Source organism: Dipodomys ordii, unplaced genomic scaffold (genome assembly GCF_000151885.1).
Source record: "Dipodomys ordii isolate 6190 unplaced genomic scaffold, Dord_2.0 Scaffold10, whole genome shotgun sequence".
NCBI lineage: Eukaryota > Metazoa > Chordata > Mammalia > Rodentia > Heteromyidae > Dipodomys > Dipodomys ordii.
Window position 1 is genome coordinate 24,637,100 of NW_012267226.1, and position 16,883 is coordinate 24,653,982.

The 16,883-nt window shown below is 49.2% G+C and overlaps 1 protein-coding gene across 1 annotated transcript in view; it reads right to left on the reverse strand.

The window, feature by feature from the left end:
* Cntn5 (contactin 5) overlaps positions 1-16,883 on the reverse strand; it is a 376,198-nt gene that overhangs the window by 165,539 nt on the left and 193,776 nt on the right. Inside the window, exon 7 of the mRNA XM_013009536.1 lies at positions 1,685-1,888. Coding sequence (XP_012864990.1) covers positions 1,685-1,888 — 204 coding nt within the window. The remainder of the gene's footprint in view (positions 1-1,684; positions 1,889-16,883) is intronic.

The window sequence follows — 16,883 nt, forward strand, 5'->3', positions numbered from 1 at the left end:
GTCTGGGGAGGAGCCATGCTGTCTGGGGAGGAGCCATGCTGTCTGGAGAGGAGCCGTGCTGTCTGGGGAGGAGCCACGCTGTCTGGGGAGGAGCCGTGCTGTCTGGGGAGGAGCCGTGCTGTCTGGGGAGGAGCCGTGCTGTCTGGGGAGGAGCCATGCTGTCTGGGGAGGAGCCACGCTGTCTGGGGAGGAGCCACGCTGTCTGGGGAGGAGCCACGCTGTCTGGGGAGGAGCTATGCTCGGGCTCTCTCTAGATTCTGGTGGAAGTCTTGACATATTTTCGCCCTGGTCTGTACTGTAACCCCACTCCACCAACCCAGCATCACTCTGCCTGCTTCCCGGCGCTCTGCTTGCCTGGCCGCCGTGCGTCACTGAGGGCCCTCTCGATGTCCTGGGACAGGGTCTGCACTTCCAACCCTTCACCTCATCCCACCGCGTAGCTCCTGGGCCACGGCGACAGTCCCAGGAAGTAGAATCCGGACTCGGCCTCTGAGGCCTGCCGCTTCCTTTGTCAGTCAACTGTGGATTAATGGCTGGGTTCGTAGATAATGCAATTAGGTAGTTCTGTGCACACTCTCCTTGTTGACACAGTTCTTGCCATAAAAATAAACACCTTGTATACACATGCATTATCGGCTGATTACTTTTCCTGAGCTCATTAATAAGAACCTTCTCAGCCACAGCTGGATGGGGTGGAGAACAGTACCGGTGAGGGCGTGGGGAGACGAATTCAAGTTACAGATTCCTTGAGGTCAGAGAGAGCAAACCAGGCGCTTAGCTCCCATCCCTAAACAGGTACTGTGCACTCTACCCGGTAGAGTTACTACTAAAACATACAGCATATATCACCACTCATAGTTATGGTCTTTATAAAGTCTCACAGACTTCACTGTGTGTATACATGCACACATACACACACTAAATTGTAAGTGAAACTCTTGTGACACAGCTCTAGTCATACAGTTTAGCACCATATATTCTAAAAAACAAATGACAGTATTGAAATACATCATTCTTAAACTTCAAGATCAATCAGAATGCTCAAGCACCCCTCGTAGATAATTTCTGTTGCGTGGCAGAGCGCGCTGCATGTCAGCTCTAACAGCACGGGAACCCCCAATGCCATGCTTGACGGTAAATGTCTCTAAATACAAATGAGGTGTTTAAATGTAAGATACTTCAGATAGGTGGCCTCATGGTATCTGCCCGAATGGCTCTTAAAAGTTAAAGTTCCAACTGTTCCTATTATTGGAAAAAATAATGACAATGATAACTGTATCAAGCACCATTAAAAGCTGCTGCTTCAACTTGTAGGCCGCTGAGGTGACATGCGGTGACAGCCGCCGCTCGTGCCCCGGCACAGGGCAGAGGCCAGGCGGGGACTGCGCACCCGCTCCTCTTCGGAGGAGCATGAGGGTGGGTGTTTCTCATTCACCCCTCATTGTCATCATTGTCCTCGCTTAAAGCGTTATGAAAAGTTTCTGTCTGCTCCATCTCAGACTACACCTGGCACGTTTCTAAATGCAGCGTGTGCCTTCTGCTTTCATTTGTTATTGGGTGCAAAGGCCCAGCCAGGCCCCCCGGCTTAGCTGTGTGCGTCGGGGATGAGGGGGCAGCGGGGGACAAGGGGGACAAGAGGGACGAAGGGTCAGGGGGGCGAGGGGCCGCCAGGCCAGCCACTTACCATCACTGCGCAGAGTGAGCGGGGTCGGAGGGCTGAGCACCCGGGCGTTGGTCACCGTGTTCTTCACCAGGCAAATATAGCTGCCAACGTCTGAGCTCTGCACTTTAGAAATGTAGAGGTTGCCTGTCTGCTGGGACACGAAGCGCCGGCTGTCCTCCACCACGAAGGAAGGGAACTCGTTAAACACCCAGCTGTAGACGATCTCTGAAAACACAGAATTCAGCTGCTGAAAGGCACAGGTCACTCAACCAACTGACAAGGCCCAACCAACCGTCCATACGATGGTAGTACAGCCGCACACAATTCTCCTCCTCAGCCTTGATGTAGCCCATCCCTCTCTGGAGTGAAGGACTTGATCACTGCTGGAGTCCAGTGCTCCCTAGAGAGTAATCAGTCCTTATGGATATCTTTGGTGTTTCAATTCCGCTGTGCAGTAGCTGTGTGTTAGATACTCAACAGGAAACTCTTTGTAACACAAACACTGAAATGCAGCCCACAGCCCACTCTCTGGACGCACCTGCTGCTGCTCGCGTCCAGCCCAGAGCCCGGACCCTGTCCCGACGCTATCGTCGCTCCTGAGGCTTTAGGATTTGTGGTTCGCGTTGTGTTTACAAGTCCTCAGGATGAACACGCGGAGGTGTTGGCTGAGAAGTCTTGCTTACATCTGCTTCTACACTTCAGTGGTAAAATCTGGCCCAAAGCCCTCTCCCCACGCACCAAACTGCGTTCTATTTCAGCGCACCAACCAAGCGCACACGAGCCTCAGCCTTCATCTTGTAGCGATGGTCAGGGCTGGGCAGACCCAGGGCTAAGGGCAGGCTGTCCGCGCGCGACCCCATGTCCACGCGAGGCACCCGTGTGCCCTGAGCGCCGAGCCACTGCCGTGGCGCTCTGCCAGGCCGCAGGCAAGGACGGACGCGGGCAGGGAGCGCCCGGACGCCTCCCCGCCGCCCCATGGGTGAGACCATGGGTTCTGGAACCACAGAGCCCAGAGCGCGCGGCATGGACGAACAGCCGTGACCCTTGGATCCACACCCGCGTTCACGGCGGGATCTTGGTGAGAAATGACGGGCGGCTCCTCCCCCGGGCGCGGGGAGGCTGGGGAAGGCGCCAGGGTCTGGGTGTCAGACACGGCACACAGCCACGGGCCGGGCCGGCCTCGCCGCCCGCGCTGGGTCACAGCTTATGTTCTCCTGATTCAATGACCCAATTTTCTGCATCTGGTTTCTTTGTCTAGAAAATGGGAGCTTGATGTGTATTTTATGGGAGGGCTGAGGTTGTGAATCTGCAACGTGGTGGAGCCGCTCCCGCTGGCCATCCCGAGGCTCAGGATAAATGACCAGCCTAACAGATCTGCTGCAATGCAAATGCATCTTGCCCCTTGAACAACTGGCTTAATTTCTACCAGTGTCAAAAGTTTCTCTTATAAAACACATCCAAAAGCAAACAGCCTTAGACAACCTCAGACTCACAAAGAGAGTAAAGCTGTCTGATTCTCGGTATTTTAAAATATGTCATAAAGAATGCAATAGAGAACACTTATCATGTGTTTTTGAAATGGAATTTACCTTAATACAAAGCAGGCTGTATTACTACATTAAATTCCAGTCATCCTGGGTGAACAGAACAAAGCACTAATTCTTTTTTTTTCATTTTTGAGATATGTATTTTCATTACATTACCTAAAGTCAGAAGAAGCAGAATTCTGCTTCAGAATGTAATATGTCATTAAGACAAAATAGAATTTTATGTGCATATAATTAAAGATACTCTTAGTAAAGCAGAAGATAAAAGAATATTTATCATAGACACAAAAGTAAACACACAGTCCCAGGATCTCTAAATCAAATAGCTGCAGACTTGTGAGCTCTAGAGTTCAGGAGTTTCTCAACTTGGTGGCAGTGGCTATTTTCATTTTCTCTGTGGAGTGTTTTATGCCATGGAGGTGCAGATATAAAGGTCATGGGTAATTCTTAAAAGAAAAAAAACACAGAAAACCCACAGCCTGAATTTCTTGCTTTGCTAAGGGAGCTTTCAATTATTTGTCTTGAACTGTAAACTCGGTCAGGTCTGGGCCGGCATTTACTTGACATTGTGTGATGATCAGTGGCCCAATTCAACCCAGGCTCTGACCTATGCATGGAAAAATCCCTCAAGGCATGCTGTATTCATTAGGAAAGCCCAGACTGTCATCAGTCTGTACACAACGGGCCTGGAGATGCCGTGTCTAGCAGCAGGTATGCACAGAGACTCACGGGACTGTGGGAAAACCGTACCCTTCATTAGGCACGGTCCTGGTCGGCCGTCGGCTTATCCCCCAATAAATCAGAATACTGGATGGATAGCACAGGACAGCAATGGCGAGTGTTTACGTCCCCCTCACTCCCCACAGGTGCCGAGAGGGAAGGGTTCTTTGGGATGTGATTTACCTGAGGGGATGTTCCTGCAAAGGAATGGACGGAAGCAGGGCGAGATAAGGAAGCCAGCGGGCTCAGCCGGGCCGTGGTGCATCTGCACAGGGCTGGCCCTACCTGGAGTTCCCAGGCACACATTTACCTGTGGAACTCGTATGTGAAGATAAAACCACTGGTGTCCTCGACACAGGGCCGGCCGCTGGCCTCTGGCTGGGGTGCAGCAAGATCTAAGTGCAGAGTTCTCCTAGTGAGGGTGTTTTGGGGGCTGGAGAAGAGGCCGCAGTCAACAGACTGCTGGGTGGGTGCGGAGCAGGTGAGAAGCTCTGGGTGGGGGAAGGGGGGCACAAGGAAGCCCTCAGCTCTTTCTGTGTCCCTGGCTCTCTGTATTCACTCCGTTCTTATTAGAATGCATAACCCCATTTCACAGATGAGGAAACTTCTCTGCGTGCATAGAGGGGTAAATACAGGAAGGGAAGGGTGGCCAGGCATAGATCTTTGCATAAGAAAGCAGTGATTAACAGTTGTTTCTAATATTTAGTATAACTTTGCAAATGAAGCTTGAGGTGAAAGCAGGTTGCTAATGATTCCTACGAACCCTTAAGTCACCCTGAAACTAAACTACCAAGGCAGGACGTGCTATTCGGGACGTGGCGATGTTGCCTGCCAAACAGCACACAGTGTGGGCCTGGGCAGACGGGGGCACGCGCACAGACTGGCCTGCCCCTGCCCCTTACCCCAGGAAATGTGCACTCAGTGATCAATAGTACCGAAGATTACCAAAGAAGCCAGCCAGCCTGCGTTCTCTAGAATCATCCATGGAATGCCACTGTTTGCTGAGCAGGAAGGACTAACCTTGGGTAATAGGAAAATGGGAACAAGGGTTAGAAAGACAAATCTTTCTCATTTTCCCATATGTAATAAAATGTGACCTTGTATCCAAAAGATATTTGTCATTTATATACAACATAGAAAACTAAATTTTAATTTTGCCCTATGTATGAAAGTGGAAGAATATACACCTGGTAAAATATTCAACACACTCAACGTTTTTACTGATGAGATTGTAAAAAAGGTATCTTTAGTCTTTTCCATTTTGTGCTATGTAAATTTTATGGTATGAAATATTCATATTTGTTGCAGAACAAATATTAACAAAACAAATCTGAGTTTTATAGTGTAGCCCCTGACCTGCTAGGTGAGCAGGGGAACCTTCTGGAGTTGTGCTCAGCCTCACTTTGGATGCTGAATGTAGACGTAGAGCCTTTGGGGCTGCTGCCACGCATGGCGCAGTGCAGGAGATGAGGGAGGAGATCAATTATGCTAACAAGATTGCCTCTCAACTTCCTCCTGCACTACAAGTTGTTTTTTGTACATGCTTTTCATGCTTTTATAGCCTAACTAATGCTCATTAATCTTTCATGAAAATCTTTAATGATTTTATTAAAAATAATTTATTTGTCACATTGCCACATGCTACCTAGGAATATGGATATTGTCTATTTATCAAAACACTCTGCAATGGCTTATTTTTTGCTCTGAGAGTATGTCCCCATGGCTCACTTTCTTCAGATAAAAAATCCTAATCAGGAAACATATATTTATCACTGCTGATATATAATCACCATAATAAATCTTCAAATTTCTACTCAAATTCACATAGTGTGAAACTTTTGGCTAGATGTTTTTTAGCTCAGTTCTTTGAAAAATTAGAAAATATGGTACCAATTGTGCTAATCATATGAACAGCATAAAAACTGATTTTTTGTCTTTTAGGGTTTTTTTTATCAAGTCAAATGGTTTAAAACGTTAATACTCATGATTTTAACAGCCTCCATATAGTTAATTTTATCAAATTAACATGTATTTGTGAAGCAGGTATTATTATTCTGTCTGGTTTTGAATAAGCAGGGCTTATGAACAATTAGAGAACACAAAGAAAGGGAAATGTGTCTTGAAAAAAAGTGGTGTATTAAAAGTAACTAATCATGAGACTGAGATCTGAGGATCACAGGTTGAATCTGGCTGGAATATGGAGATCTGTGAGATTCTTATCTCCATCAATCACCAGATGGCCATACACAGAGTTGTGGCTCAAGTGCTTGCCTTGAGCAAAACATCCCAGGTGCAGTGCCCAGGCCCCGAGTTCAAGCCCCGGGACTCACCAAGAAGCAACACACAAACCAAGTAACTGAGTGGGTCATTAGTTTGACCCCACTATTCATGTTCTCTCAGAGATGAGCAGAATTCCTGTACAATGGGAACAACAGGCTTCAGTATAGGCATTACTGTTGACTTTCTTCTCAATTGTGTTTTTCATCCTCCTCCCTTCCTTTGTGTTTTTGGAGACCACAAATTTCCACACCTCATTGTTCTCATCTGGCTGTCCCTCGGCCGTTCCTATACTGCTGTAATCTTCCACATTCTGCGGGATTACTTCCTAGGACCTGGAACGTGGCCAGACCTCTTTGCTGCAGATCAACTGTTCCCATGCTTCATGTGCATGAGCGATGCGCTTGCCTTCCTGAGCAGCTCTTCCTCGTTTGTTGGATGATAATTTCAGGGACCGACTCAGGCACACTGTTGGAAAACGACAGACTACAAGAGCTGCAGTGTTACCCTTTCATGCAACAGGGGACGGTTGGTCTAAGGGATTTCTGCAAATTTTAAGAACAGACATGCCTGTTAAGCAGACTTCACTTAACCACGGCCCTTGGCAGCTCACTGTTCAGAGACAAATACGGAATACTGCGAATTCACACCAACCGCTAGCGTGGAATTTGAGAAAGGTCAGTGAGGGGGCAGAGAAGGCTCAGAGATCCATTTATTTTTAAGCAAGCAAGTACTTATCTGCTATTCGTGGTGGGGAAAAGAAGGCCATATCCTTGCAGAGGGACCCGGACAGCACCAGGCTCCTGCCTCTGTGGCAGTTCTCGCCAGGAGCAGAGCCACGGGGCTCAACTCGGGAGCACAGGCTGGGAAATGACCAGCACTACGACAAGGCTCCCCACCCAATGCGGCCCGGCCTCTAGAGCCATCTGACCTCATGCCCGCTCTTCCTGTGTGAAAGGTCAGTAGTTCCGTGGGAAGATATTAACATAATCTCAGAAATGGCGTTGGTTCTCTAGATTGATAGCTCACTGGTGTGCATGTGTAAATATTTGTAAACACCTATAAGGGACTGTAACAGAGAGAGATTTTTCTGCTGTTTACCTTCTAAGCAAAATCAATCTAGCAACTACCCCTATTAAAAAGCCAATGAAACATAGCCTGTTACTTAACAATACAGTCATAAAGGGAGTATTCTGCTTCCAAGTTCAGTAATATATCCATATGGTTTCCTTGCTCCAAGCCATGAAGCAAAAACATAGACTGTGGAGGATAAAACCACCAACAGAATTCACACTGGGCACCGCCGCCTCACATCCACGTTAGTAGCAAGGCAGGAACCACTTTGCGTAAGCATCAACCTCTTAACAAGCCTTGGCTGTGGGAGAGCAAAGAAAGAAAACCAAATTCTTCTCAACGAGAGTCACAAGACCCCACAGGCACTGTCCATTCATCTATGTCAGCCGACTGATCTGTAGTTGTTTGTCTTAAAAACACACAATAACGCGACGTTCCTTTCAACAAACAAAACTGCACGGTCCCTTTCCTGTGGGAAAGCTTTTCCAGACTTTGGTGCTTTTGCCTCATTCGGCAAGTTTGCAGTTCTACGTGCTGGTTATTGGAAAGGAGCTGCCCGGAAGGGGCGGGCGTGGTCTGGGCGGGAACGCGGCATGGAGCTTCTCTGGTGGATCTCTGCATGGTGAACACCACGGGGGAGGAGGCAGTTGCGTGGCTCACCCCTGTGCACCGGCACCAGCCCAGCCTCGCACACCACCGCCCTGCAGGGAGGGACGCACACGCAGACACTCCCCCGCGGAGGGACGCACACGCAGACACTCCCCCGCGGAGGACCTGCAGGGAGGGACGCACACGCAGACACTCCCCCGCGGAGGACCTGCAGGGAGGGACGCACACGCAGACACTCCCCCGCGGAGGACCTGCGACTCTGGGGGCCGCCCTTGGGGAGCCCGCGAGTGTTCATCACAGGCCTCCACGCTTTTTGCACACCTTCTTTTCTAATAGTCTAGTGACAAAATTGTAACTCATTGGTTTACTCAGTACTCCCCAACCGCACTGAGAGACTCTAGGAGACAACAAAACACATGGTTTCCCATTGCGATGGAGCCTTGTCACAGTGGAACGGTCCTTTCCCATTGTGATGGAGCGTTGTCACAGTGGAACGGTCGTTTCCCATTGCGATGGAGCCTTGTCACAGTGGAACGGTCGTTTCCCATTGCGATTTAGCGTTGTCACAGTGGAACGGTCGTTTCCCATTGCGATGGAGCCTTGTCACAGTGGAACGGTCGTTTCCCATTGCGATGGAGCGTAGTCACAGTGGAACGGTCGTTTCCCATTGCGATGGAGCGCTGTCACAGTGGAACGGTCGTTTTCCATTGTGATGGAGCCTTGTCACAGTGGAACGGTCGTTTCCCATTGCGATGGAGCGTAGTCACAGTGGAACGGTCGTTTCCCATTGCGATGGAGCGTTGTCACAGTGGAACGGTCGTTTTCCATTGTGATGGAGCCTTGTCACAGTGGAACGGTCGTTTCCCATTGTGATGGAGCATTGTCACAGTGGAACGGTCGTTTCCCATTGCGATGGAGCCTTGTCACAGTGGAACGGTCGTTTTCCATTGTGATGGAGCGTTGTCACAGTGGAACGGTCGTTTCCCATTGCGATGGAGCGTAGTCACAGTGGAACGGTCGTTTCCCATTGCGATTTAGCGTTGTCACAGTGGAACGGTCGTTTCCCATTGCGATGGAGCGTAGTCACAGTGGAACGGTCGTTTCCCATTGTGATGGAGCGTTGTCACAGTGGAACGGTCTCCGCGCTATCTGAGTTAGGCCAGCCCTCTCTCAGCACGCTTGGAGTGGGCACGTCGGCCTGCTGGGTCGGCAGCCTCACTCCGGAGAGATGCCAGGGCTCCGTCCCACTACCCTGGCCCTGTCGCAGCTCATAGAGAATGACTTTGCACAGTGGACATACCACTCTCACACAGAAATACACTCAATACACGAATGATTTTCTACTTCCCAGAAGCAAAACTGGGAAATGAAGGAAGAGAAGAGCAAGGCGACGTGGCATCTCTAGCCTTCACCAGGGTCTTAGGGTGAAACTCGCCTTGGGTGAGGGCCGCAGACCTCGGTGGCCAGAGAGAAGACTCTCGCCACCAACCACACAGCTTGCAGGTCCCTAGTGCTTCACCTTACACAAACTGCGGATGGAAAGCGCTGCGTCAGCCTCAGGTTTCACCCTGCCTTTGAGGGCAGGGAGTGTCCTGGGGCTCTACCTGTGCCGTGCCGTGCATAGTCAGTAGAGTTCACTGAACTCAGCTAGCGCTAAGGTCCTAACCGTATCCAGTGTGTCAAAATATATCTTAATATTCTGATCATTTTTCATGCCATAATCTATTAATTATCAAAATAATTGGAAATACATAACAGATTGCACGTTGCAAGATACAATCTGCAGCCTAGCAGATGGTTATTTTCTTTCTTCTTCATAGGAAAGTTTACAATGTGTATACGTTTTCAAAAAGAGGTTTAGTTATGAGAGCTCTCTAGTTGCTTGATCCCACATAAATACTATTCAATCATTTTGAGGTGAACCATTTCCCCTATTTTAAAATGAAATACATACTACCATAAGGATGTACAAATTTATAAAAATGAATCCTATCTAAATTAATTCAAGATAATGGAAACACGATGGCCCCAATTCAGGAGAAAGGAACTATTGGTGGTGCTCAGGCCTGAAGCGCGCATCCCCTCGGGTGCATTGGATTTGGAAACTAGGTCCCAGCAAGATGGCTCCTTCCCTCTAAATCAACTCCGACGGTGCTGCTGGACCCTATGCTTAGAAGGCAGAAGGCAGCGCCATTTCTCTAAGTGCCAGAGGCCGTCTACATGAGACAACTCCTGCCCCGGACCCGAAAGCTCCACGGAGGGAGGGTTTTTGGCGAGGCTGCGTCTCTGGTGGGTCCCTGCGGGCTGAGCCTCCTCCAGCCGCCCGAGGCTGGCCGCAGTGGAGCCGCAGGCCCAGGCCCAGGCCCGTGGCGGTTTCCACGGAGAGCAGCGAGGCCCTTACAGGCTGTGCCGTCCACTGCCTGGCCGTCTGTCCAGCTTCGGCTGCAGCTGCACAAGGCTCTGACGGAGCTCCGGTCCCGGGGAGCTGCCCGGCGCTCCGGTCCACGAAGACGCGACGGCCCGCTTCCTCTCATCCCGCGGCCGATGCGCAGGCGCAGGCAGGGCGCCCTGCCGATGTGAGCCGGCAGGACGCGGGCCTCGGCCGGCTGCTGACAGCGGGACCGACCGGCTCCCTGGGCCAGGCCAGGCAGCGCCCTCTCTGCCGGGGGAGGAGGCTCCAGCGAGCGAGCCGCCATGTCTAAGGGCTCTCGCGTTCCACGCTTGTTAGGGCAGCTCCCCCGGCAATCTGTGAGCGCAGAGGAAGAGGACGCGATTCTGTCGCTACCCTCTGGACCAGCGCCGCAGAGCAGGCGGGAGCCCCGCGCCCAGCGCCGCACAGCAGGCGGGAGCCCCGCGCCCAGCGCCGCAGAGCAAGCGGGAGCCCCGCGCCCAGCGCCGCAGAGCAAGCTGGAGACGCGGGCGCCGCCGCTGCCAGGCGCAGCTCGCTGTCCCCGGGCGGGAGCCACGCGCCTCCGACCGCTCCCCTCCCCGCGTCCCCTCCCCGCGGGAGCCCCAAGGAACCCCGCTTAGCACTGGGGAAAAGACAAACAGAAGAACCCGCTTGACATCCGGCCTAGGTCACAGATCCGTTTAGCCGAAGGTCATGGGAAAACGTCCCCGCCCACTTCCGTCAGTGGCTGTCTCTGGAGAGCGGCCGCAGGCCTGTGCACGCGCTGGCCCGCAGATGCGTGGCGCTGTCTCGGCCTGCCCGCTGCTCTGGCGGAGGCGGCGGCTCCCCTGCACACACAGGCTGTGTGACCCGACGGGGCGGCACCGGCACCGGCTCCCCTGCACACACAGGCTGTGTGACCCGACGGGGCGGGGCGGCACCGGCAGCGGCTCCCCCGCACACACAGGCTGTGTGACCCGACGGGCGGCACCGGCAGCGGCACCGGCAGCGGCTCCCCTGCACACACAGGCTGTGTGACCCGACGGGCGGGGCGGCACCGTGCACGGTGACCTTCTGCACGCCCTCCGCCCTCCGGGAGGACGCGCTGGGCGGTTTCACGTGGCGGGGTCACGGCCCCGGAACAGCCTGGCTCCCTCCTCGCCTGGACACCGAGCTCCCCAGAGCTCCGCGGGCGGGAATCTCAGGAACCGTGCGGAGGACGCGCGGGGCAGGGCCTGCCGCCATTCCGATTCCGCGCTCCTGCGAGGCCGGAGCCCGCACTTGCGGGGTGCGGATGGCTGCCAGCCGGCCCGCGGGCTGGGCGCCCCGCTGCGCCCCGCTGCTGATCACGCTCATGCTGTGGCAAGGTCTTCTGTTTCTTTTTAATGACTGCAACTGACTTCCGCAGGAGGTATCAGCGTTGACCAGAGCTGTGAAATTAGTCCTACTTTGCAAAGAATCCTGCTGAGCTAGGTGGGTAGAAGTCGAGGTCCCTGGCCCCGTGGGGAGAAGGAAGTAAAGGAGGGGGGGGAGGGCCTGGAGCCCAGAAGGGTCCACAGACCCCCCCAAGTGTAAGACTCACTCGAGTGCGGCCCTGAGAAAGAGGCTCCGGGCTGGTGCCCAAACCCACACACTGACTGACGGTGTCCACACTGCTATGTGTGAAGGACATTTTGACAATGTGTAACAATTTTCTTTTTTGTCAGTCGTGGGCCTTGAACTCGGGGCTTGGGCTCTGTCCCCCAGCTCTTCTGCTCTAGGCGAGCGCTCTGCCACTTTTGAGCCACAGCGCCATTTCCAGTTTTCTGGTGGTTAATCGGAGATACGAGTCTCATGAGCTTTCCTGCCTGGGCTGGCTTTGAACTGTGATCCTCAGATCTCAGCCTCCCGAGTAGCTAGGATTAGAGGCGTGAGCCACCGGCACTGGCTCTGTAACAACTTTACTATTCTTTCACAAGAAAATTTCACTACCAGGAATACAGAACTCTTGAAAAGGTAACAAAAACCTAACAGAGTAGAGCTGAAGTACCTTGTGCCCCTCTCTGAAATACTCGGCAGACATTATCAATTGGAGACTAAAATATCTCCACTTCCTTTCTGACACAGATGCGTGACTCCGACACTAGGGCTTTCCATTGCTCAGTGCAAAACAAATCTAAACCTTAATGCGGCTGGCCTGTGTGGGAGGCACTGACTCAGTGTCTGCTCCTGGGGCTCAGGAGCACAGTACCACACCTTGGCAGAACTGAGGAACAAGCTCTGTCGGGGAGCGATTTGCTGTGGCGAACTTGTTGAGAAAAGGGCAGCATCTAGTAAGACTTCCGGCCATGCTTTTCCACAAAAAATAATAGAACATGGATAAAGGAAGCTGTGAGCACTGAGTTACTTCCCTGTATCTTACAGAGCAAAAATATATAACTATGGATATAAATACTCACATATGTAGATATGAGAATAGATTGGAGATTTCTTTCTTCCCTTCTCACTATAAACATTTATATTTTTAGGATCAATAACCTTTTATTATCAAGATATATCTGCATTATTAATTTTTCATAGGTTATTTTTTAGTTACTGCACATGTAAAACTATTTCACATTTTTTAAAGATGATGAGGGAGAGTAGTAAGGGTAATTGAGAGTATGTTTATGTAGAGTAAATATAAAAATTATATTCTAATTTTTAGGTCATGTGTACATGACCCTATAACATACATGAAAGTCATTATAATTGTCGATTTTTATTTAAATCTAAATATATGCCTCATTAATATAGATACTTGATTGCAATCTTGAACTTTATATCTGTGTAGACATTAGTAAATTCTCTGAGTCAAGAAAAATGTTTTTCTAATAAGAGACAAAAAAGAAAGGAAAGATAACCTCTGGATTTTTACTGTCATTTCAATGGCTTTGGTTCTGCTATGCCTCGCCTGTGTTCTTAAAATAGAAATTGAATGAATCTTAATTATGAAAGGAATGAAATGTGTGTTATAAAGTTCTCATAGTTGTGGAAAAGACAATGCCCATGTCATTCCAAAATGAAGCAAATAATAGTTATTCTCCTTAAAGTTATGCACAAACTTTCACATAGACTGATGGTTAAGACAAAAAGCAGCAACAACACATTTTTTAAAAGCTTCATGAAAAAAAAAAGCTTCATGATAAAAAGGCTGAAAACAAGTTACACTGTAGAAAATTAGAAATAGGTATGTATGCATATAGGTCAATGTATATATACAATGTACATGTGTATATGCATTATATATACACTGACATACATATACATTGACCTACATGCATACATAACTATATACATGTGTGTATATGTGTTCACACACATACACATATATGACATGGATGAATCTTAAAGAAAGGAAGCCAGGCGGAGACAAGAAATGCTGTGTGATTTCTTCCAAGGGAACTTTGGGAGAAGACCCAGTTCAGGGACAGGGAGAAGCCCCATGCCTCAGGCTGGGGTATGAGAGGACCTTGGGAGGTGACAGAAATGTTCCCCATCCTGTGAGTGCTTACATGACTTTGCTTTCTGAAGTTCAGCAAGTTACACACTAAAATGTGTTCATCCTCATTGTGTTAACTATGCTTCACTACAGTTATAGGTAATGTAAAAAAAATATTGACTCGTGTTAATTTTTCAATCAGGTGCCTTAATTAAGATTCCTGATTATAGATAACTCTTTATATGTGTGTCTATTTCTCTATGGTAAGGTTTATAGCACGGGTGATTAAAGAAGTAGAGCACCACACTTGATTTCTTGACTGTAAATAATGGAGAGTGATAATATTATCTTGGTTAAATGTAGAAAACGTTGTGTTGCATGGGTCTCATTTGGTTTAAAAAGCTGCACTCACTGAGTGTTGGTACACGGAAGACTGCTGGCAGCCTGCAGGAGCCTGATTTGAGCACTCACATGGAGTAACACATCAGACGTGTGGTGTGTGGCGCAGGGGCCGGGAGGGGGGGCGTGGGGTCAGGACACACACGGGAAGAGGCTTCCCTGTCAATTGGTGCTAACAAGATTGAGAGGAGACGGATGTTGCAGTCGCCGCCTCCTAGCGTTTCTACCATGTGATCGTTGCTGCGTGAACAAACGTTGCCTGTACAAGCTCAGACCAGGGAGACAGAGCTGTGAGACTCTTGTCTCCAAAGAGCCAACAAAAAGCCAGAAGCGCAGGTGTGGCTCAAGTGGCAGAGTGCCAGTCTTGAGCAACTGGCCAAAAGCCAAGACAGAGACCCTAAGTTTAGTCTAGCACTGGCACCAAGAGAAAACTACAAAAAATGTTTATTATGCTTACCAATTAAAAAATGTAGGATCTATTTTTAGCAATTATTTAGAAGCCAGATAAGATAGCAGGAGAATATGGAGGAAATTGGAAGAAATAAAAGAGACATATCAGAAGGAGATCTTTCTGTTAGTTGTATTTTCCAGCATGAGTAAAAACTAGTGTTTTATACCCTCAATTTACCCAGAAAAAGACTGCTTCATCTCAAACTGTGCTGTCTGCAGAAGCGTCCGCAACGAGAGATTTAAATAGTTGTTTACCAGAACTAGGCTGTCATCAAACGGTGCATTTTTGACATTCTCTTAAAGCCTTCATGGGTCAGTTTTTAAATAGATGTCTTTATTCTCTTTGCATTGTGCTACCTTGCTGTAATACATTCTTTAGCTGTCACTGGAAAGGAAAGCTAAATGTGTTTTCAATCTGTATCTGACAAAATCTGATCACAAAGCAAATACCTGGAGTTTGCGTTAGAATATTTAGGCGCAGCAGAAGGGAAAGACTTAGAATGTCACAGTGACTCTCCTTCCGATGCCTTTCACTGCGTTGTGATTTCCGGATGGAGAAACTCTGGTCTATGTGACTTCCGGGTTGGCCGGCGATGCCTCAGGCTTTCCCGTCTGCCTCTGTGAAAAGCTCACAGCCTGGGGGAGCCTGAGGCAGGGCAGGGAGCCACTCCAGTTACTTCCTCCGGCCACCTGGGTCTCCTACCCGCTAGCATCACAGTAACACGGGTCTCTATTTTGGTTTGGCAACGCGATTGAACAGCCAGTCAGAATGGAGTGGAGAAAGTCAGGTTAGGATGAACTACTTACATTTTCTAAAACTGGTTAATGTGGTGGGAGGTACCGAGGGAATGGCTTTGTTATTGCTGCTGTTCTTTGTTGTTGACTCTGACCTGAGCAGGAGGGTATGTGGGAGGTGAAGCACTCACCATGGAGAGTGTGCTTGGTAGGAATTCTGACTGCACTGTTTGCTAGAATATTGTTCAGAAGGAAAGTGTTAAAACATAGCCCAAATCTCTACCCCAGAAAAAATGGGACTCAAGTCTCCCAGTTACAGGGTATTAAAATTTTTAGAAAGTAAAATCCTAACTACATGAGAATGACAAATTAATTGATCATTTTAAAAGTAGTTCTGACCCAAATATACTTCCTAGAGTCTGCTTGCATCTTGCCAATCTCACGTGGTTTGCCGATTTGTGAAACACTGGTATAATGCAACATGAAACCATCCGTGCAGTTAACGAAGGCATGCTCGGAAACCAGTGAAGAAACCTGCGAGCAAACTTCAGAGCAAAGTTACTGGCACAGACTGCTCAAGAACCTCTGCAGGGTGGAGACAAGAGCTGGTCTGTGATACGAGATAGAAAGAGAGAGCCTGTATGAAACTGCTGTGCTCAGGCATTTTAGGGGCAAATGCTTTTGATTTTATGTTACAAAATGAAGCACGCCGCCTGGAGGGGTGTGCTCACTTACTATGTTGTATAATAGAGAATAGAAAAGCGCTGTGATTTTTGTCGTATTTGTAGATCTGTCATTCGGAGCCACAAAGACATTTATTCCTGTCAGTTTCGTGCAGTTCTGGGCCACTCCGGGCCTGGTCCTCTCAACTTGGCTTTTTCTGCTCACAGCCGGTGCTCTACCATTTGACCCATGCCTCCAGTTCTGGCGAATTTTCTGCTGAGTAGTTAGTAGGAGTTTTGAGGATGTAGCTTGTGCTTATTTTTCAGGGCTGGAGATGGATTCCAGGGTCTGGCCTGTGCCGGGTCAGACCTTTACCAGCTGCCCTGGGCTTGTTCTCTGCTCACCAACTTTAATTCTCCCTTGGTGTCAGCTTCTGAGTGTTCTTGTGGATAGTTCACTCACATTTCACTGAAGCAAGTAAGTACTATTCTGTTTAAAAAGTATCAGGGTCTGTAGCTTCTAGACCAGAAGGTAATTTCTTACTTAGTCATAGTTGTAATGAGGAATCTTTCTACATTTTCGTAGAGCTGTCTTTACCATGTAGTCTTATATTGCAAAACCTTTACAGTGCTAGAGGGGTCTTGGTAACTAAAAATCATTTTGTAAGTATCTGTTTAATAATCTTGGAGTATTAACTGGCTTCCTGGTACATAACCACTCACAGGCCGGAGAGATATTGCCAGTCACATTGACCTCCTCTTGTGAGCGTTGAAAAAAGAAATTCAAGAATTCAATGCTAGGGGCTGGGAAGGTGGCTCAGTGGTGGACCGCTTGCCTTGCATGCCTGAGGCCCTGGGTTCGATTCCTCAGCACCACATAAGCAAAAAGAAAAAAGCC